This window comes from Balaenoptera acutorostrata, chromosome 15 (genome assembly GCF_949987535.1).
Source record: "Balaenoptera acutorostrata chromosome 15, mBalAcu1.1, whole genome shotgun sequence".
NCBI classification, from domain to species: Eukaryota; Metazoa; Chordata; class Mammalia; order Artiodactyla; family Balaenopteridae; genus Balaenoptera; species Balaenoptera acutorostrata.
The window spans coordinates 77,666,624-77,690,003 of record NC_080078.1 but is presented as its reverse complement, the minus strand read 5'-3'; the positions used below and the strand labels follow the sequence as shown (position 1 = coordinate 77,690,003).

The following is a 23,380-nucleotide window of genomic DNA, read 5'->3' as shown; positions in this document are numbered from 1 at the left end:
GGGAATGTAAAATAGTCTAGCTGCTTTGGAAAACAGTCTGGCAATTCCTCAAAAAGGTAAACACTGAGTTACCATATGACCCAGCAATTCCACTCCTAGGTATATACTCAAGAGAATTAAAAACATGTGCACATTAAAATTTGTATAAAAATGTTCACTGCAGCGTTATTCATAATAGCCAGACAATGGACACAACCTAAATGTCCATCAACTGATGAATGGATAAACAAAATGTGGTACAGCCATACAATGGAATATTAGTCAGCCATATATAAAAATGAAGTACTGATACATGCCACAATACGGATGAACCTGGAAAACATTATGTAAGTGAAAGAGGCCAGGCACAAAAGCTCACATATTATATGATTCCAGTAATATGAAATATCCGGAATCAGACAAATCCATAGAGACAGAAAATAGATTAATGGTTGCTGAGGGCTGGGGCAAGGAGGGAGTGGGGGGTGACGCTGATGGTTAGGGAGTTCCCTTTTGCAGTGATAAAAAATATTCTGGCGCAGACGTAGAGAATGGACTTGAGGACATGGGGAGGGGGAAGGGTAAGCTGAGACGAAGTGAGAGAGTGGCATTGACATATATACATTACCAAATGTAAAATAGATAGCTAGTGGGAAGCAGCCGCATAGCACAGGGAGATCAGCTGGGTGCTTTGTGACCACCTAGAGGGGTGGGATAGGGAGGGTGGGAGGGAGACGCAAGAGGGAGGGGATATGGGGATATATGTATACGTACAGCTGATTCACTTTGTTATACAGCAGCAACTAACACAACAATGTAAAGCAGTTATGCTCCAATAAAGATGTTAAAAAAATATTCTGGAATTAGACAGTGGGGATAGTTGCACAACTCTGTGAATATACTAAAGCCACTGAATTGTATACTTAAAAAATAAAACCAAAAACCAAAAAAGGACAGCCTTTGTGCTGGATCTGGCCAACAGATGTATTTTGCTGATCAATAATTATAGTATTTAATAAACAAGAGATGTCCTATATGAGAAAAATCTTGACTTCTGACTCCTCTTGAAAAACTGGAAGACCATCCCAGCTTGACCCACCTGACAGCAACTTGCCCCCGGAGCTGGAGGTGGCTGGCCTCCGGCGGGCCTCAAGCTCGGTGGTTCCCACTGTCCCGCCCAGCCTGCCGCCCGCACTCACAGCATCTCCCAGCCCCTGAAGCACTTAAGTTTGCAGCCCACTGTGTAAGGTTACTGTCCAACTTTTGGACACCAAATTCTGTTTCCAAGCAAACCGTGTCTATAAAAGGTTGCACAAAAAAAAAAAAAAAAAAAAAAAAAAAAAAAAAAAAAAAAGGTTGCACACAGAAAACAAAAAAGTGCACTTCCTGAAGGAAAAATTGGTACCTTTATCCACATATTTTCCCTCTCAGTGATTCACGGTTAAACTGTATATCAATTATAAGGAACAGTCCCTGCGATTAATGACACATTTTTTCAAAGCACCAAGGTGGGAGTGGAGTCCAAGCAGTACTATGCTGGTAAACTGGCTCCTGGTGAGGGCGGGGGGAGAAAATGCCTGATTTCTAGCATTCGGTGATTTCAGTGGTGTAAATACTCCCATCGTGGCCAATTTTAAGTTACTAGTACCCTGTCACTGAACGTGGGCCTGGGAGGAATGAGCATGCTGGGCTCTTGCAAGCCAGTCTCACTGGCTCCAGCACACCACTGCATCTGAACAACCTCCCCGCAGGTGCCCTTCTTCAGGCCACTCTCACCTGGGCAGCAACCATGTGCTCTGCATCTTCCTTTTTGCTCGTTGCAGGGTAGAACACGATGTTGTCAATGGTCTGTATCAATTCCAACTGGACCACGCACTTGATGAGGAGGCTGGCAAACAGTTTCTGATCTATATTAGATGATAAAGATTAACCCTAATAATGATTCAGCCAGTACTGAATTCACTGAGCTCCGACTATGTGCCAGGCGTGGTTCTTGATCCTGTGGCACTAACAGTGAATAAGCTGGACAAAAATCCCTACTTCCGTGGCAGAGACAGACAGTAAACAAGCTACTTAAGATGTAGTACGTTAAACGATGAGGACATCAGGCAGGGATGGGGATACGGTAGGGATGGTGTCAAGGTGGGGATGCAAATTTGAACAAGCTGGTCAGGAAAGGTTCTCTCTGAAAATGAGCTCCCTGAGCAAAGAGCTGAAGACGGGGAGGGAGTCAGCGATGCAGGTCCCATGTCCTCTGGCACGTTTTTCTGCTGCCTGAAGGGTCACTCCTGCAGACCAGCTCGGGACTGTGCTCTATCCACAGAGGCTACAGGTTCCTGCGGTAGCCGACTCTCCAAAGGGCTGAACCTCAGTCTTGAGGGGTGGCGGTGGGGGGGGGTGTGGGGGGGAGGAGGGTGCGGCTTATTTAAGTTCTTAGTTCCTGGATCACTTTCTGTCTGCCCTGGAGGTAGTAGCTGCTTCCCACATTTTCTGCTTCCATATCCCTCAGGGTCTTCTCCTACTTCTTTCAGTGGTTAGCCCTCTTTGACTAGTTAACAATTCTTTTTTTTTTTAATTTTTAAAAATTTGTTTTATTTTATTTTTTTAATTTTAATTTTAATTTTTCTTTAACAATTTTTTATGTAGAATTTTCCCTGTTCAAATTATTGGTGTGGTTTCTGCCTACTGATTAGACTCTGACTAACGTCTCATCTTCTCAATCCCTGGGCTCAGGGACAGCCCACGTCTGGCACTTTGTAAGTGTTGGCTGATTTGACTACAGTAAAAGTAGAGCTTCCTTTTCAACTTGTTAAAGAATCAGAATGTTGAAAATATTAAATAAACATTAAATAAGAACAAGGAGTTGGGTCATCTTCAAGCTTTTGAAAGTGACTGTGAAATTATATATATACATATAAAAATTCTCCATGCAGAATTAGTTTTTTTTTTTGGCCGCACCGCAGGGAATGTGGGATCTTAGTTCCCCGACCAGGGGCTGAACCCATGGCCCCTGCAGTGGAAAGGCAGAGTCTTAACCACTGGACCAGCAGGAAGTCCCCAGAATTAGTTTTAATTGAAAAAGTATACAGTGGAATTGCAACAGATTTACATTTAACTTATGCCAATTCAATGACACCATCTTGGACCAAAAAGAAAAAGAAAAAAAACAATACAAGTGGTGTAAGAGATTCTGTCTGCTGCTCTATTCACTGAGCTCATGCCCAGAAGGGAGGCTGAGATGGAAGCCCGGGAGAAACAAAGCACGGTTCCTTGGAGGAATGGCGGGGGTCTCAAGCCCCAGGCATCTCTTAGAGCATAAACATCTTGCTGCACTCAGTGGTTCCATTTAAAGAAATGCCCACTTGCCCCTCCCACACAAGCCAACCCCTTTATCAGGGCTGATGAGGAAACAGCTTCTCTCCCTGGACACCGGAGAGACACCGGCTACGCTGCAGACACAGAGGAGCAGCCCGTCAGTCTCCAACATGGCGCCTCCTGAATGGATTCCATATTTTTTGTGCCTTCAAAAGATAACAGTGACCACACCGGGCTTTGTCTAATGTGCTGCTTCAGAAGTTTAATGTCAGTGGGAACACCTACAAACTGGCATGTTGAGAAGAGGCTGAAACTGCTATGAAGAAAAATAATGGGGACCACAACTTTAAGAAGACCAGACTAATACCAGAAAAGTTCCAATTTCTCAGTCAGCCAAAAGGGTCTGAATCCCAACTCTACTACATACTGGCAAGTCATGTCATCTAAGGCCCAGTTCACTCAAATGTAAAACAGTACCGCCTCAAAGGGCAACCATAAGGATCACATGAGAGCACACACAAGGGACACACAGTACTGTGCCTGGCTGATAGCAACTGTGAAACCTATTTGGTTAAATGACAGACAGGGAAACACACCATAAGCAACATTAAGAGATAAATTAGTAAAAGTAATTTGAAATTCATATCCAGAAAAGGGATATCTAACACATAAAAAGCCCCCCACCCAAACCAATAAAAAGACAACAATCAATACAAAATGAACAAAGATTATGAATAGATAGCTCATAGAAATTGTTCTTAAACACATGAAAAACTGCTCAATTTCACTCATAATTAGAAAACTGCAAATTAAAACTACTCAAAAGATACCAAATATCACCTACGTATTCCCCGAGATCACGTAAATAGGTACAAGCTTAATAGGCAGCAATGTGGAATTATCTATCAAAATAGCAAATGCACTTTCTCTTTTAACCTAGCAATCTTTTTTTCTGGGAATTTACCAAACAGATAAACTCACAAATAACACATGTATTAGGTGATTCAATGCAGTATTGTTTATAACAGAAAAAGACTGGGAATAACATAAACGTCCAGGTAGGAACCGAATTAAGCAAATAATAGCACATCTACAACCTGGGGCAACGTACACAATAGTACAAAAGAGTGTGAAAGCACTTTAGGTACTGATTTTGAATGATCTATAAGCTATATTAAGTGAAAGAAGAATAATGCATAGTATTCTATAATTTGTATAAAAAGGAGTGGAGAATTCATATATAAATGTAGATACATATTGTATGCTTGTGTATGTGGATATGCATTTGCTTGCACATGAGCAAAATGTCTCTAGAAAGGTATATAAGAAACTGGTGACATTGGCTGCCACGAGGGAAGGGACAGGCAGACTGAGGCCCAGGGGTGAAAGAAAGGCTTATATCCTGTTTACCTTTCTGCACCTTCTGAATATTTGAATCATGTAAACATGTTACCTATTTAAAATAAATAAATAAATAAATACAAAAACAATACAGAAAGTGGTCTTACTTGCATACGGTCTAGCTTTCCAGCTGTCATCGGTCGGGTTAGAGAGTTGGCTCTGGCCTCTCTCAGAGGCATTTCTATCTATGCTGCTTAAAGACTGGCGGTCCAGATCCACATCCTAGAAGTAAACCAGACAGAAGCACAATGTTCATTTCTCGGCCCACAAGTCAGTACCTGGGCAGAGATGAGCCCATTTTAACACTGCTGGCCCAACTTGAATCTGTCTGCTCAGCTTGAAGTATAAATGCAGCACTTTTCAGAGGCTGCAGGGGAGAGATTACAAATTTCAATTACTTCTCCCTCCCATTAAAATTTCACATTTTCTGACTCCAACTTAGACGGCATTTCTCCACATACTATGAGTTCATGATGAGTGTGACAGATTTTTAATGAGCTCTAGTTCAAAAATAAACAAGCACGGTAGCTAGGCTTTTTTTTTTCTTCTCAAGTTGACAGCAGAAAGTTAAAAAACAAAGAATGTTTATATAATGTGCTTCATTTTTAAGTTGCTATATCCCAAATGCCTTTTAAAATCTAATGGCTTTATAGGTACTTGGAAATAGAAGCTAATTAGACAAACCCCCTTTGTAAACCAAAGTATTTTAAAGTGACACTTCAATTAGAACTTTTTTATGGGGCCTTACACAAAACATAAAAACTACTATTTCATTGGTGGAGAGGAAGGTGCTCCATACGTAGGAGGGCAATAAATAAGGATAATGACACCAAAGCGATATTTATAACAGTGAAACACCAGAACTGACGAGAGTGTCCAACAAGGGAAAACTCATTAAATAAATTACAGTAATGTGCAGCCACCGAAGAGGCTGTTCTCAGAGAATATTTAAGAATATGGAGGGACTTCTCTGGGGGTCCAGTGGTAAAGATGCCACGCTTCCAGTGCAGGGGGCGTGGGTTCAAACCCTGGTCAGGCAACTAAGCTCCCACATGCCACGCAGAGGGCCCCCCCAAAAAAAGGAATATGGAAAAATGCCCACAGTTGTGTTAAGTAATACATTATGTACAAAGTGAGCCCAAATTGCAAACATGTGGGTTGTGTGTGCTCAGTCACATGAATAAGAAACTAGAAGTGTTTTGTGGTTTTTATTGAGTGAAGTGACTTATTTCCTTAATACTTTTCTGTACTCTCTAAAAAATATTTTAATGAACATACACAGTGTTTAGCTCTTATAACCTTTTCTACTCACTTCCCATCAGAAAAGCACAAACCCTTTGGGCTGCTTAATTTTTTACTATAATATGTGATAAGAGAACAGACAACTGAAAAAAAATCCTACCAAATGTTTTTCTGATGGATCTTCCTCCATTCCTACAGGTCTCCATGTCAGCAAACTAAAGGGAACGCAAGAGAAGGAAATCAATCAATGTGAAGGGCAACCCGGAGCTTTAAAATAACCACTGAAAGTAGAAATAAACAGCAGTAATCACATTAACACTTACACATGTGGGATGGTTGTTTTGAAAATATCCAACATACAATTGCATGTTTTGTCCCAGACGTCAGAACTGAATTTCTCTCCATTGGATATTACTAAGTTTTCTAAGCAATTTGTACCTGATCGAGCCAATTGCTCATTATCTGCAAAATAAAACATCTATCATTAAACTTCAAATGCTGTTTTGATTCCAACCTGATTGCTGATGCTTCCTATCGTGAGGTAGAGACAATGCAACTGTTTGGGCTTGTTGGCTTCTAATTAATGAAGCATTGCTACGGACGGTAAAATTTTCAGAGTTTAAGTAGGCTATAAAGAGGCAGAATTATTTATCATGCTATATTGCTAGGGATGGAAGAAGGTCAACATTTTGCTACTTAATTAACTGGCTCCTTGTTCGAGAAATGGTAAAGACAGAAAATATTAGACCAGTGTTTCTGAAAACTTTGTCAAACATTACATTTCCAATGTTTGCTGTGTATCAACTGTTTTATCAGTTACTTGAAAACTGAGTACTCTTTGAAAAACTTAACTAAATTAAACCTTGTCCTAAGCCAAATTTATCTATGGGATCCAGGTCTAATGTGCTAGGTGGGTATTTTTCGTAATACATACTAAAATAAACACGTAAGTACTCAAAATAAAAAAAGTCCATTGATGAAGCTGTTGATCTTGATTCTCACAGTACAGTTAAAAAACATTTATTTTAAAAAATTTCAAACATACACAAAGGTAGAAAGAATAGTAATATACAAAGGTACATCTTTTGAGATATAAAATTTACTATATCCCACCTTAAAAGAAATGCTTATAAACTGACTTGGTGGAGAGACTGTTTTTATGTTCTAATTAAATTTTAAAAATACACATTTTCACCAATTAAATTATACATTGTACTCCTTGGCATTACATCCATGCTTTTATATACTGAAAAAATTAATCTCTCGTTAAGGACTATGTCAAGAAAAATGATGCCTAACCACATAAAGAGTACCTTGTTTTACACACCACTGCAACTGTGCAAATACATCAGAAAGAAGAACTTCATTCAAAGCTTCATAGAACTGGGTAAATACATCACAAATAGCATAAAGTGCATGATTGCAAGTTGTTGTCATCCACTCAGATTTCTGGAAAAACAATTAAAAGATAATGTTTAAAAGCCACTCTCCCTGCGGTGAGATGGGCATTCTCACATATCATTGGCAAAGTGTTCTGAAAAGCAATTCAGCAATAGGTAGCAACTGTCTTAAAATGTTCACATCCACTGATGCGATAACACTACTTCCAGTAATGGACCTTGAAGAAATAATCAAAGATCTGTGGCTGAAGGTTTATGAATAAAGATGTTTACCAACACTGGTATTTATATACTGTAAACACAGACATAAACTAATGCTCAGTAATGCGGCAATTAAATTGAGTACATCCATATGACAGAATATTAACAGTCGTTCAAAGTGATACTTCCAAAAAATTTTTATTATGCTAAATATTCACACCTCACACCAAAGATTTAAATACTAAAAATGATGTTAGATAGACATTTTTCCAAAGAAGATATACAAATGGCCAACAGACAAGGTGCTCAAAATCACTAATCATCAGAGAAATGCAAATCAAAACCACAATGAGATATCACCTCATGCCTATTAGAATGGTCATCATCAAAAAGACAAGAGATAACAAATGCTGGGGAGAATGCGGAGAAAAGGGAACCCTTGTGCACTGTTGGTGGGAATGTAAATTGGTGCAGCCACTGTGGAAAACAATACGGAGGTTCCTCAAAAAATTAAAAATAGAACTACCAGGGCTTCCCTGGTGGCGCAGTGGTTGAGAATCTGCCTGCCAATGCAGGGGACACGGGTTCGAGCCCTGGTCTGGGAAGGTCCCACATGCCACGGAGCAACTAGGCCCGTGAGCCACAGCTACTGAGCCTGCGTGTCTGGAGCCTGTGCTCCGCAACAAGAGAGGCCGCGATAGTGAGAGGCCCGCGCACCGCGATGAAGAGTGGCCCCCACTTGCCGCAACTAGAGAAAGCCCTCGCACAGAAACGAAGACCCAAAACAGCCATAAATAAATAAAAAAAAAAAAAAAAAAAAAAATAGAACTACCATATGATCCAGCAAATTCTACTTCTGGGTATATGCCTAAAGGAAACAAAAACACTATGTTGAAGAAATATATGCAACCCCCAGTTCACAGCATCATTATTTACAATAGCTGAGACATGGCAACAACCTAAGTGTCCATCAACAGATGAATGGATATAGAAAATGTGATATATATACACATAATGGAATACTATTCAGCCATAAAAAAGAAAGTCCTGCCATTTGCAATAACATGGATGAAACTTGAGGGCATTACACTAAGTGAAATAAGTCAAAGACAAATACTGTATGATCTCACCTGTATGTGAAATCTAAAAATAAAACCCAAAGAACAAAAAACAAAAAACACCCAAAACCAAACTCAGGAAAAAAAGATCAGATTTGTGGTTTGGGATGGGGATGGGGGAACTGGATGAAGGGGGTTAAAAGGTCCAACTTCCAGTAATAAGATAAATAAGTCCTGGGGATGTAATGCATAACATGATGACTACAGTTAACACTGCCGGATGGTATACCTGAGAGTTGCTAGGAGAGTAGATCCTAAATGTTCTTATCACAAGGAAAAAGAAAAGTTTTTTCCTCTTTTCCTTTCTATCTACATGAGATAATGGATGTTAACTCAACTGACTGTGGTAATCGTTTCACAATACATGTAAATTGAGTCATTCTGCTGAACCCCTCAAACTTATACAGTGCTTTATGCCAATTGTATCTCAGAAAGCTGAAAATAAAAAAAATAAAAATGTCATGAAATTACCAAAGGAAATATACAGAGAGATTTATAAATTAAGGAAAAGGGAAAGGTTGCCAAGCATGATTTCCAAAGTGGAAACTATAAAGTAAAAAACTAATAGATTGGGTTACTTAAAAGCTAAAATTTTCCAAAACAAAAAAGAAACCACGTGGGCAAAATCATCTGTAATTTATGTAAGGATATGCTGTATTATTTTTATACTAAAAAACTCATAAATCAATAGGAAAAAGATGAATAAGTCAATAGATGGGCTAAGGATATGAAAAGGCAATTTGTAAAAGAAGAAATGTAATGATCAGTGACGTGAAGGAAAATAACAGAACCGCACCAGCAGTTAAAAAACTTTTAAATGTTTTACTCTTGGTCTATCAAATTGATGATTAAATAAACTAAAATATGAAGAGCTGGAGTGGGTGTGGAGAAACAGGAACTCTCCTGCATTTGCTGACAGCAGTGTAAATGACTACATATGTACTTGGTCAACTCAGAAGTATATATCAAAAGCCTCAGTAACATGTATACCCCAAACCTGACAGTCAGGCCACTTGCCCTAAACAAATAAAGAAATAAGTACAAGTGTAGCTGGAAAAAATGTTCATTTTAGTGCTGTTTAAAGAAAGAAAAACGGCAAAGAATTTTCCATGGACTATGGAACATCCACAACTAGGAATGTTTTGCAGTCCTTAAAAACATTGTAGAAGAAAAGTTACAGCTGTGGAAAAAATACTCATGTATTAAGTTAAAAAGTATGTGAGGTGGGATTCCATTTTTGTCAAAAGAAAAAAGGTATGAGATATACAAACACACAAGAACTATCTGAAGGGGTAACAGTGGTTACCAGTGGAAGACTGAAACTGTGGGTGTTTAAATTTTTTTCTTTGTTTTCCTGTTTCTTGTTTTATAATGAAGAAAACTTTAAAGTAAGATTAGAAAACTGTATGTATACTATAACCTCAACCACATCTGAACCATGTAGAAGACTGAGGGAAGTTTGCCACAGCATTAAGTCTAATTTTGGAATGGTAAAATTATGAATTTTCTGTATATTCCTAATATTCTTTATTAAGCATATGGTACTTTTATACCAGGGGGAGGGAGGAAACATTGTTCCTAAAAGAAGGTTAAAATGTTGCACTCCTAACTAAAAATCTTGGAATAGAACATCCTTTCCTGACCCCCTTGTCCCTAGGGGAGAAATAACAAAGACTCCTAGATGTATCAAACATTCTTTAAAAAAAAGGCCTAATATTTGCCAACATTATCTCCAGCTGTAACCTCATTAAAAATCCTTTTAATGGATTTTTAAAGGGAGGAGAGATGTTCCACATTTTACCAACTGTTCAGAAGTCCATACGAAGCAAATAAGTAAGAGGACCAGTGGGGTGCCTGCGAGTCCAATGCCCGAGGGCCAAGTAGGCATACGGTGGTGATTTATTTCCCCTCACTCTTCCCCAGATGGGGAGAGTTTCTTAGCACTACTCGATACTGGTAGAAGAAGGCCAGGAAGGGTGTTTCCATTTTCAAAACAGACCCGAAATGGCTCAGTATTTAAGACTTCCCTGTGCTGTGGATGACGATGCAACACCAGACGCAGACAAAGGCTGGAGGGGCTCTTCTCCCATCTCCCCAGGGCAGCGCTTTAGTCATCACCCACCTCCGACTGCTGCTCGGGGAGTTTCATATTGTCAAAAATCCTGAACACGATTCTGAACAGGTCCTGCCACCAGTGCTTTTCGAAGGTATGGCCATAGCTCTTCATGATCTCGAACATGACCGTGAGCCCTCTGCAGGAAAGAAAGCCAGCATGGAAGAGGGAACGGGTGGGGGAAGAGGACAGCAGAGAAGACAGTGGGAGAGCCTGGGGTCGGGGGGGCGGGGGGAGCAGGGGCCGGAGGCTCATTCAGTGATGGAAGGAAGGGGCACCACCCTGGGTCACGGTTACCTTGTCCGTACATCTAGCTTGCATCTGTTAATGATGCAGGAGAGCTCGAAGAGGATGGGGAACCAGCCTCGGACCCAGACTCTGTCGCCAGTAGCCACATTCATGTCGTCGCTTGTGTATTCTTGCAGCACCTGCAGTGAGAATCACCTCTCAGAGACAGACTATGCAAGTGAAAGGAAGGAACTGAAACAGAACTACATGAAGATTAAAGCCCCGCACATTTTCCTCTCCTGAAAATACCCATTCAGCAAGGGTCTGATGGGAAATCCTGAGGAGACAAGAGACAAGCCTGTTCCAAGGGCACATGAGCAGTTTTCCCCTGTGAACCTTCGGAACTTAGTAGGCTTTAGAATAAGTTGAGTGGGGCTGACCACAAGAGTCCTGGGGGCAGGAGGTGGTACATTAAGAAAAGCAATAAAGGTCAAATGGTGATAGCAAAATATCCAGGATGATTCAATATCTTAGGTCTTTCTGGAATGTTAGTGTAACACGTATTACTTAATAGCGGCAGCAGCTACTATCTACTAAATGCTTGCTATGGCTCAGGAACTGTGACGGTGCATTACATGGATTAACAATTCTCACAACAATTCCATGAAGCAGGTAGAAATAATGGTCCCATTATACAGATGAGTCAACTGAGGCACTAAGAGATTAAGTAAGCTGCCCAAGGTCATGCAGCTGGGAGCTGGCAATCTTTCCACAGTCTAAGTAGGAAGCCCTACTTTCTGCCCTATCTCTGGGATCTTGAGCCCTCTGCTCCTTAACCACTCTTGAAATAGTATTGTCTGTGGTAATGGAATTTCTTTAACCAACCCCGGTTATTTAACATTAGGCAATTTCTCTCTCTGCTTTGGTTAACTCCCCTGTACAATGGGGATATAATTACCCATCTCGTAGGTCTGATGTGGGATTAAACAAATCTACACACACAAAATGCCTAGAATGTTGCCTGACATGTAGCGAGTACTCAATCAACAGCGGCTCTCATTATCATCACATCTTAATGAACCATTGTAGGGACCAGACATATCATCTTAGGGGTTTACACTTCTGTAAAGAATGCTTAAGAAGAGATCTATACAGCCCATCAGTTTAGTTGTGTTCATTTCCACCCAATTTCAGTGTTTTGAGACAGTCAGCTGAACCAAACAGGACTCTTTATTTTTTTATTTTTTAAAGGTTTTTTTTTTTTTTTTTTTGATGTGGACCATTTTTAAAGTCTTTATTGAATTTGTTACAATATTGCTTCCGTTTTATGTTTTGGATTTTTGGCCGCGAGGCATGTGGGATCTTAGCTCCCCAACCAGGGACTGAACCTGCACCCCCTGTACTAGAAGGTGAAGTGTCAACCACTGGACCGCCAGGGAAGTCCCAAGCAGGCCTCTTTAGAAAGGTGAGATGTAACAGAAAAACCCTAAACATTTTCGGAAGTAAACAAAAGGTCATCTTTAAATGTGATTTCTCAACCACATCACAGTGGCATAACGTCATTTCCTAAAAGAGAGGTTTGTTTTCTTTCAAATAGAAATGTCTTGCTTCTTCAGCTTTGCCAAAATTCATAGCTAAACTATTATCATCTACAAAAACAATCTGTAGAATACCATATAAAAGTTCAGTGTGAATAAAATAACTTCATACATACAAAATAACATAAAAGGTATAACCCCTGTAATGGCAGCATTCTGAAATAAACACCTAGTTTAGGGGAAACATGCGTTTCTAGAAGAGTAGCTGGAACGGTCTTTGCCAGGAGCAAGGAGTTTTTGCCTACAACTCCTTTCCCCCCTCACAGCCCAAATGAGTGAAGAGAGGAAAACTGTACCCGAGGCCTCTCGGAGACGTATTTCCCACAGAAGCGGATGAGCCGGATGGCTTCCATGCTAGTGTCAGGGAAAGCAGCATTGCAGGCAAACTCTGATAAGCACTTCACAGCATCCTGAAAGGAATCGATGGCTGCAGGGAAATGATGCTGGAAAATGGTTGCTGGGGAAATAAAGGCACATTTTTTATAAGCCCGGGATTTAGAAATGGGGATTAAACACACACACACATATGTATACCAGGGATGATTACTTTTATGAAAATCTAAGGAAAGCATGTCAGTGTCTCTGGAAGACAGGATTTCTTATTAAATTATTCAGGAATGAATGCATTGAGTACAGCTTGGGCTAAACTACACTGGTTCCTGAGCTCACGCAACGATGTAAAGGCCTAAACAGTCATTGATTCAACAAACATTTGTTGAGTGCTGACTACATGCAAAGCATGGTTGTGGGCCCTGGGTACACAGAGGTAACCAAATCTCCTGCCTTTGCTCCAATGGGCAAGATGGACAATAATCACCTAAATCTGTAGATATGTAAGATCATCTCAGCTGGGGTAAGTGCTGAGTAAGGGGACAGAAGACAGAAAAGGCTGGTGGTGAGGGAAGGGGGACTCTGTGAAGAGGTCCTTTCTGAGAAGTGGCCCTAAGGAAGTGAGAGAGGACAACCAAGAGAAAACCAAGTTTCTCCAGGATGCCAAGGTGTCCGTTTTAGGATGGAGCTTGCGTAACCATATAAGATATAAACATGGATGTGTGGGGGGGGTTGGCCCAGAGAGTCTGCCTGACAGAAGCTGAGCACTGAGCAAAGCTCTGGCCCCAGTTCTGTGATTCTGAGCACGTCCCTTAATTCCCCAGCCGTTTCCACCCTAAGACCACACCTCATGCTACCTCACTGGAGCCTTATGAAGACAAAGTGAGATAAAGAAAGTCAGTGAGCTAAAGGTGACAGGCAATTTAGAAACTGAAGGTTTTCAAAACCCTACAAATACCAGCTAAGAGAAGAATACGAGGGGCGAGAAGTTTACAAAAAGTTAAACGACCTCAAAAAATCAAAGCTGACCCACTGCTTTACAATTTCCACAAAAACCAAGACAAGTAAACATCTTGTGACGTGATGACAGGCAGGACTGGGGACCTGTGGTCAGTGCAGAGTGGAGGGACACCGCACCAGCTCCGGGCTGGACTGCCAGCTGTCAATCTTCCACCACCTCCCAGCTGCATGACCTCAGACAAGTCGTCTTACTTTACTTTTCTGTGCCTGTTTTCCTCTTCAGTAAAATAGGGGGAAATAATGGTATCCACATCAGTGGGTTCAACCAACCCCAGATCGAAAATATTCAGGAAAAAAAAAACTGCAGCAAGTTCCAAAAAGCAAAGCTTGAATTTGCTGTGCACCGGCTACTATTTACATAGCCTTACGTTGTGTTTATGAGTAATCTAGACATGATTTAAAGTATACAGGAGGATGTGTGTAGATTATATCCATTTCATCTTAGGGACTTGAGCATCTGTGGACTTTGGTACCCGAGGTGTGTCCTGGAACCAGTCTCTCACAGATATGAAGGGATGACTGTAGTCAGTTCTTGTTACTCATGGTACTTGTGTTCTACAAAGTCGCTGTGAACAATGAATTAGCAAATACTGAACCATCTCCTAGGGGAAAAAGGGGTTAGGTTCCTGTGAGGCTCTGGTTACAATACTTTCATCAACCTATTAACACACAACCTTGTTTTACATGTGTTTCTGTTTAACTTATTTAATATATTTTGTTGATTCATTAACATTACACTCATGGCCAACAGCTCTATAACTCATGCCTGAACGGAGCTAATCTAAAACATGTTATTTTTCTCCATAAAGTACACCACAGTCTCCCTTAGGAACACCGGCCAGCACTTCAGCACTGGGCTATGGACTGGTTTAAATGGCAAAGTCACCAACTAAGACAAAGATGCCAAAAACGTGGCAGTAAGTTTTTACCACAGAAAGGCTACCTGTTTATTTACAGTAAGAGAGCTGAAACACAAAGGCCTTGTTCAACCTCAGCTGGGAATGTGTGCCTTGGGTGACAAGCATTTTGCTGCTCTGTGCATGCACGTGTCAGCAAATGACCACAAATGGGCCAGGAATGCTGGTTTTGGGGTTACATATAAATTTTAGCAAGTAGGTGAACTCACAAACATGGAACCTGCAAATAATGAGGGTCGACTGTGTTTCCTTCCTAGGGTTGTTGAGCACATGTCAAGAGCCCAGCACACCGCCTGGCATGTTAGCACGTCACAGTGTAGCTAAACAAGGAAGTCCCCTTTGGGAGTAAAATAGATGGGAAAGAAATGATCACCCTTCTAGACTTGTATGTGGGACATTAGTCAGGAGGGAACAGAGACACTTACTGACGATGTGGCCTGTGGTCTGGAAGGCCAGCTCCACGATGTTCCCGTCGTGATCCGAGGCGGCCTGGTGGAACACGGCGAAGATGTTCTTCCAGCCGGAGCGGATGTTGGCCGCCTGGGAGTTCACCATCTGGGTGATGCAGCGGATCACCATGTCCCGGATGGTTGGAGACCTGAGGAAAGAATGGGGCAGCCTATGTCATCTGTACTTTGGACAGTGGGAAGATAAATGAATACAGCTCATTGCTTAGAAGCAGCACTTTAAAAAAACATTTTTTAAAGCATGTCGTAATCCACATTCATTAAAAAAAAATTAGAGACAACAAAAAGAAAAAATAGTAAGACAGTCAACATGTCAGTTAGTTGCCTGCCCAGCAGTCATCTTCCCACCTCCTTAGTAAGTCTGATTTCATCTGGGCAGCAACATGCCCGACCTCAGGGAACCGATCATAAATAATATAAGACAACATGACAATCTTGTCTCATGTGCCAGGACCTCAATCTCCCAGCCTCCCTTGCAGCTAGGGGAGCTACATGACCTGTTCTAACTAATCAGATGTAAGAGAAAATCTATGGGTGTGGGAGGGGAGGGATTTCTAGGAAGGTTCTGCTTTTGTCTTAAAAGGAATACACTTGGTAGGCTCTGCCCCTTTTCCTCTTGTTCCCATTCTGATGGTGGGCTCTGCCTCTTTTAATCGCTCCCACTGTGAACACGGCATGATGCCTGGAGCTAAAGTCTCTGTCCAGCAATCATGAAACAGTAAGCTCAAGGAAGAAAAGCAACCTGTTTATGGCCAAACAAAGGGACAGAAAGAACCTGGGCCCTTGGTTACAATTTGGGCTATGGAACCAAAGTTGGGACTGCCTGCTTCTGACTTGTTAAGTAAACAATACATAGACTTGTGGTTTAAGCCATTGTTGGTCAATTTTTCTGGCCCAAAACATTTAGACTAATATACTCATACTTTTGCCACCCAGAGATAACGATTCCTAAATTCTTAATGCATACCCTCTTAGGTTTTTGGGCAGAGATATTTGTGGATGGCAAACACATACACTTGGATGGGAGCATACATATATAACTTAAGATGAATATTTTAAATTTAATTATTAAAAAACAAAACATGAAGACAGAAAAAATGGTCCATTTTCTGAAGCAGCTGCAAGGTTCAACATGGTGTGACCTGGATATTTACAACAGATTAGCACATATGTCTTTTAGACATATATGATTATGGGGTGAACACTACTATCTCACAAATAGCAAGAAGCAAGGCAACACAAACCTAATGCTTCTATCGCACTAGCTTTGAAAGTCATTAGAGTGGTTTTAGGAGGAGAAACTTGGCTTGCAAATTTCATCCAGCTTAGGATAACATTCATGCTTGTCTGCTGGACCTATACTAACTGATAATAGGAAAGGTTGTTTAGAGAAGGCAAGGAGAAAGTTAAAAATTAGCTGAAAGTCCACAAAGAAAATTTGCCACCTGCAGATAATGGAGGACTGACTACATACCTAGGTGACTTTAACACATAATACCAATGAATTCATAGTTTTCTCTCCCGGGAAAAAAAAGCAACTTGTTGGCAAGAAATATACATATTTATTAAAATGTTTTTTGCCTGACTGTTAAAAGTAATAAATGATGACAATAAATGTTTTAGAAAATGTAGGGAAAAACATAAAGAAAAAGATTCTTTTATATGATGCTATGGCATTTCTTATGGAGAGATACACTATATCACAATCTTTATTATTACACTGACTGCCCAATTCTATAACCGGCTCTTTTCACTAAGCGACTAAGCATTTCCCATGTTATAAAATTTCTTTTTTTAATTGAATTTTAGAATTTTATTTATTGTTTTATACAGCAGGTTCTTATTAGTTATCCATTTTATACATATTAGTGTATATACGTCAATCCCAATCTCCCAATTCATCCCACCACCACCACCACTTTCCCCCCTTGGTGTCCATATGTTTGTTATCTACATCTGTGTCTATTTCTGCCCTGCAAACCAGTTCATCTGTACCACTTTTCTAGGTTCCACATATATGAGTTAATATATGATATTTTTCTCTTTCTGACTTACTTCACTCTGTATGACAGTCTCTAGAGCCATCCACATCTCTACAAATGACCCAATTTCGTTCCTTTTTATGACTGAGTAATATTCCATTGTATATATATACCACATCTTTATCCATTCGTTTGTCGATGGGCATTGAGGTTGCTTCCATGACCTGGCTATTGTAAATAGTGCTGCAATGAACACTGGGATGCATGTGTCTTTTTGAATTATGGTTTTCTCTGGGTATATTGCCCAACAGTGGGATTGCTGGGTCATATGGTAATTCTATTTTTAGTTTTTTAAGGAACCTCCATACTGTTCTCCATAGTGTATCAATTTATATTCCCACCAACAGTGCAAGAGGGTTTCCTTTTCTCCACACCCTCTCCAGCATTTGTTGTTTGTAGATTTTCTGATGATGCCCATTCTGACTGGTGTGAGGTGATACCTCATTATAGTTTTGATGTGCATTTCTCTAATAATTAGTGATGTTGAGCAGCTTTTCATGTGTTTCTTGGCCATCTGTATGTCTTCTTTGGAGAAATGTCTATTTAGGTCTTCTGCCCATTTTTGGATTGGGTTGTTTGTTTTTTAATATTGAGCTGCATGAGCTGTTTATATATTTTGGAGATTAATCCTTTGTCCGTTGATTCGTTTGCAAATATTTTCTCCCATTCTGAGGGCTGTCTTTTCGTCTTGCTTGTAGTTTCCTTTGCTTTGCAAAACCTTTTAAGTTTCATTAGGTCCCACTTGTTTATTTTTGTTTTTATTTCCGTTACTCTAGGAGGTGGATCAAAAAAGACCTTGCTGTGATTTATGTCAAAGAGTGTTCTTCCTATGTTTTTCTCTAAGAGTTTTATAGTGTCCGGTCTTACATTTAGGTCTCTAATCCACTTTGAGTTTATTTTTGTGTATGGTGTTAGGGAGTGTTCTAATTTCATTCTTTTACATGTAGCTGTCCAGTTTTCCCAGCATCATTTATTGAAGAGACTGTCTTTTCTGCATTGTATATCCTTGCTTCCTGTGTCATAGATTAGTTGACCATAGCTGTGTGGGTTTATCTCTGGGCTTTCTATCCTGTTCCATTGATCTATCTTTCTGTTTTTGTGCCAGTACCATATTGTCTTGATTACTGTAGCTTTGTAGTATAGTCTGAAGTCAGGGAGTCTGATTCCTCCAGCTCCGTTTTCTTCCCTCAAGACTGCTTTGGCTATTTGGGATCTTTTGTGTCGCCATACAAATTTTAAGATTTTTGTTATAGTTCTGTAAAAAATGCCACTGGTAACTTGATAGGGATTGCATTGAATCTGTAGATTGCTTTGGTTAGTATAGTCATTTTCACAGTATTGATTCTTCCAATCCAAGAGCATGGTATATTTCTCCATCTGTTAGTATCATTTTTAATTTCTTTCATCAGTGTCTTACAGTTTTCTGCATACAGGTCTTTTGTCTCCCTAGGTAGGTTTATTCCTAGGTGTTTTATTTTTTGTTGCAATGGTAAGTGGGAGCGTTTCCCTAATTTCTCTTTCAGATTTTTCATCATTAGTGTATAGGAATGCAAGAGATTTCCGTGCATTAATTTTGTATCCTGCAACTTTATCAAATTCATTGATTAGCTCTAGTAGTTTTCTGGTGGCATCTTTAAGATTCTCTATGTATAGTATCATATCATCTGCAAACAGTGACAGTTTTACTTCTTCTTTTCCAATCTGTATTCCTTTTATTTCTTTTTCTTCTCTGATTGCTGTGGCTAGGACTTCCAAAACTATGTTGAATAATAGTGGTGAGAGTGGACATCCTTGTCTTGCTCCTGATCTTAGAGGAAATACTTTCAGTTTTCACCATTGAGAAAGATGTTTGCTGTGGGTTTGTTGCATATGGCCTTTATTATGTTGAGGTAGATTCCCTCTGTGACCACTTTCTGGAGAGTTTTTATCATAAATGGGTGTTGAATTTTGTCAAAAGCTTTTTCTCCATCTATTGTGATGATCATATGGTTTTTCTTCTTCAATTTGTTAACATGGTGTATCACATTGATTGATTTGCATACACTGAAGAATCCCTGCATCCCTGGGATAAATCCCACTTGATCATGGTGTATGATCCTTTTAATGTGTTGCTGGATTCTGTTTGCTAGTATTTTGAGGATTTTTGCAACTATATTCATTAGTGATAGTGGTCTGTAATTTTCCTTTTTTGTAGTTATCTTTGTCTGGTTTTGGTATCAGGGTGATGGTGACCTCACAGAATGAGTTTGGGAGTGTTCCTTCCTCTGCAATTTTTTGGAAGAGTTTGAGAAGGATGGGTGTTAGCTCTTCTCCAAATGTTTGATAGAATTCACCTGTGAAGCCATCTGGTCCTGGACTTTTGTTTGTTGGAAAATTTTTAATCACAGTTTCAATTTCACTACTTGTGACTGGTCTGTTCATATTTTCTATTTCTTCCTTAGGATGCTTTGTATTTCTTCAGTGTCTGTCGTAACTTCTCCTTTTTCATTTCCAATTTTATTGATTTGAGTCCTCTCCCTCTTTTTCTTGATGAGTCTGGCTAATGGTTTATCAATTTTGTTTATCGTCTCAAAGAACCAGCTTTTAGTTTTATTGATCTTTGCTACTGTTTTCTTTGTTTCTATTTCATTTATTTCTGCTCTGATCTTTATGATTCCTTTCCTTCTACTAACTTTGGGTTTTGTTTGTTCTTCTTTCTCTAGTTCTTTTAGATGTAAGGTTAGATTGTTCACTTGAGATTTTTCTTGTTTCTTGAGGTAGGCTTGTATAGCTATAAACTTCCCTCTTAGAACTGCTTTTGCTGCATCCCATACGTTTTGGATCGTCGTGTTTTCACTGTCATTTGTCTCTAGGTATTTTTTTGATTTCCTCTTTGATTTCTTCAGTGATCTCTTGGTTATTTAGTAATGTATTGTTTAGCCTCCATGTGTTTGTGTTTTTTACGTATTTTTCCCTGTAATTCATTTCTAATCTCATAGCATTGTGGTCAGAAAAGATGCCTGATGTGATTTCAATTTTCTTAAATTTACTGAGCCTTGATTTGTGACCCAAGGTATGATCTATCATGGAGAATGTTCCGTGCGCACTTGAGAAGAATGTGTAACCTGCTGTTTTTGGATGGAATGTCCTACAAATATCAATTAAATCTACCTGGTCTATTGTGTCATTTAAAGCTTCTGTTTCCTTATTAATTTTCTGTTTGAATGATCTGTCCATTGGTGTAAGTGAGGTGTTAAAATCCCCCACTATTATTGTGTTACTGTCGATTTCCTCTTTTATAGCTGTTAGCAGTTGCCTTATGTATTGAGGTGATCCTATGTTGGGTGCATACATAATTGTTATATCTTCTTCTTGGATTGATCCATTGATCATTATGTACTGTCCTTCCTTGTCTCTTGTAACATTCTTTATTTTAAAGTCTATTTTGCCTGATATGAGTATTGCTACTCCAGCTTTCTTCTGATTTCCATTTGCATGGAATATCTTTTTCCATCCCCTCACTTTCAGTCTGTATGTGTCCCTAGGTCTGAAGTGGGTCTCTTGTAGACAGCATATAGATGAGTCTTGTTTTTGTATCCATTCAGCAAGCCTGTGTCTTTTGGTTGGAGCACTTAATCCATTCACGTTTAAGGTAATTATCAATATGTATGTTCCTATGACCATTTTCTTAACTGTTTTGGGTTTGTTTTTGTAGGTCCTTTTCTTCGCTTGTGTTTCCCACTTAGAGAAGTTCCTTTAGCATTTGTTGTAGAGCTGGTTTGGTGGTGCTGAATTCTCTTAGCTTTTGTCTGTAAAGCTTTTGATTTCTCCGTCGAATCTGAATGAGATCCTTGCCGGGTAGAGTAATCTTGGTTGTAGGTTCTTCCCTTTCATCACTTTAAATATGTCTTGCCACTCCCTTCTGGCTTGTAGAGTTTCTGCTGAGCAATCAGCTGTTAACCTTATAGGAGTTCCCTTGTATGTTATTTGTCGTTTTACCCTTGCTGCTTTCAATAATTTTTCTTTGTCTTTAATTTTTGCCATTTTGATTACTATGTGTCTCGGTGTGTTTCTGCTTGGGTTTATCCTGTATGGGACTCTCTGCGCTTCCTGGACTTGGGTGGCTATTTCCTTTTCTGTGTTAGGGAAGTTTTCGACTATAATGTCTTCAAATATTTTCTCGGGTCCTTTCTCTCTCTCTTCTCCTTCTGGGACCCCTATAATGTGAATGTTGTTGCCTTTAATGTTGTCCCAGAGGTCTCTTAGGCTGTCTTCATTTCTTTTCATTCTTTTTTCTTTATTCTGTTCTGCAGCAGTGAATTCCACCATTCTGTCTTCCAGGTCACCTATCCGTTCTTCTGCCTTAGTTATTCTGCTATTGATTCCTTCTAGTGTATTTTTCATTTCAGTTATTGTGTTGTTCATCTCTGTCTGTTTGTTCTTTAATTCTTCTAGGTCTTTGTTAAACATTTCTGCCATCTTCTCGATATTCACCTCCATTCTTTTTTTGAGGTCCTGGATCATCTTCACTATCATTATTCTGAATTCTTTTTCTGGAAGGTTGCCTATCTTCACTTCATTCAGTTGTTTTTCTGGGGTTTCTTCTTGTTCCTTCATCTGGTACAGAGCCCTCTGCCTTTTCATCTCGTCTATATTTCTGTGAATGTGGTTTTTCTTCCACAGGCTGCAGGTTTGTAGTTCTTCTTGTTTCTGCTGTCTGACCTCTGGTGGATGAGGCTATCTAAGAGGCTTGTGCAAGTTTCCTGATGGGAGGGACTGGTGGTAGGTAGAGCTGGCTGTTGCTCTGGTGGGCAGAGCTCAGTAAAACTTTAATCCACTTGTCTGCTGATGGGTGGGGCTGGGTTCCCTCCTTGTTGGTTCTTTGGCCTGAGGCAACCCAACACTGGAGCCTCCTCGGGCTCTTTGGTGGGGCTAATGGCGGACTCTGGGAGGGCTCACACCAAGGAGTACTTCCCAGAGCTTCTGCTGCCAGTGTCCTTGTCCTCACGGTGAGACACAGCCACCCCCCACCGCCTCTGCAGAAGACCCTCCAACACCAGCAGGTAGGTGTGGTTCAGTCTCCTATGGGGTCACTGCTCAATCCCCTGGGTCCTGATGCACACAATACTTTGTGTGTGCCCTCCAAGAGTGGGGTCTCTGTTTCCCCCAGTCCTGTTGAAGTCCTGCAATCAAATCCCGCTAGCCTTCAAAGTCTGATTCTCTAGGAATTCCTCCTCCCGTTGCCAGACCCCCAGGTTGGGAAGCCTAACATGGGGCTCAGAACCTTCACTCCAGTGGGTGGACTTCTGTGGTATAAGTGTTCTCCAGTTTGTGAGTCACCCACCCAGCAGTTATGGGATTTGATTTTATTGTGATTGCGCCCCTCCTACCGTCTCATTGTGGCTTCTCCTTTGTCTTTGGATGTGGGGTATCTTTTTTGGTGAGTTCCACTGTCTTCCTGTCGATGATTTTTCAGCAGTTAGTTGTGATTCCGGTGCTCTCGCAAGAGAGAGTGAGAGCACGTCCTTCTACTCCGCCACCTTGAACCAATCTGGGTCACACAGTTCTTGACCCTGTGCAAGGCTGCTTTGGCAGTGGCTCTTTCTCTGAACTCCCTCAGCACCCAGCTCCCCGGTAAGGACGCATGATGTACTTCTACTAGCTGCAGTTGTATGATCTGCCCTTCTGGAAAAGGTTACACACAGATCTTAGTGTGATTTACTTAGAGACAATAGGTGTGAATCAAAGTACGCTCATTTTATTTGCTTCCGCCAAACAGGAGAAAAAAAAACGAATCGTGTGGTTAGTGTTAGGAGACCTTTTTAGACCCCCAGCAGGGATTTGACTAAGGGTCTTCCAGAATAATGCACATACCTGTTTTTCTTCATGATATGCTCAAAGGGCCTCAGAAAATCTTTCTGGAAACGGAAGTTGGCTAATTCTCCCTTCTCAAGAAACTTCATGGAGAGCTGCCTTAATGAGTCAACAGCAAAGATAGCCACATCCTCATTGGGGTTACAGCCAACCTGA

At 40.4% G+C, this 23,380-nt stretch overlaps 1 protein-coding gene across 2 annotated transcripts in view; it reads right to left on the bottom strand.

Moving 5' to 3' along the window:
• Positions 1 to 23,380, bottom strand: part of ARFGEF2 (ADP ribosylation factor guanine nucleotide exchange factor 2) — a 101,104-nt gene that overhangs the window by 9,860 nt on the left and 67,864 nt on the right. For both annotated transcript variants that reach the window (XM_007185338.2, XM_007185339.2), the window contains exons 26-35: positions 23,225 to 23,376; positions 15,288 to 15,460; positions 12,892 to 13,052; positions 11,067 to 11,197; positions 10,779 to 10,908; positions 7,251 to 7,386; positions 6,261 to 6,399; positions 6,098 to 6,152; positions 4,803 to 4,917; positions 1,756 to 1,886 (exon numbers count right to left, since the gene is read on the bottom strand). In XM_007185338.2, coding sequence (XP_007185400.2) covers positions 1,756 to 1,886; positions 4,803 to 4,917; positions 6,098 to 6,152; positions 6,261 to 6,399; positions 7,251 to 7,386; positions 10,779 to 10,908; positions 11,067 to 11,197; positions 12,892 to 13,052; positions 15,288 to 15,460; positions 23,225 to 23,376 — 1,323 coding nt within the window. The remainder of the gene's footprint in view (positions 1 to 1,755; positions 1,887 to 4,802; positions 4,918 to 6,097; positions 6,153 to 6,260; positions 6,400 to 7,250; positions 7,387 to 10,778; positions 10,909 to 11,066; positions 11,198 to 12,891; positions 13,053 to 15,287; positions 15,461 to 23,224; positions 23,377 to 23,380) is intronic.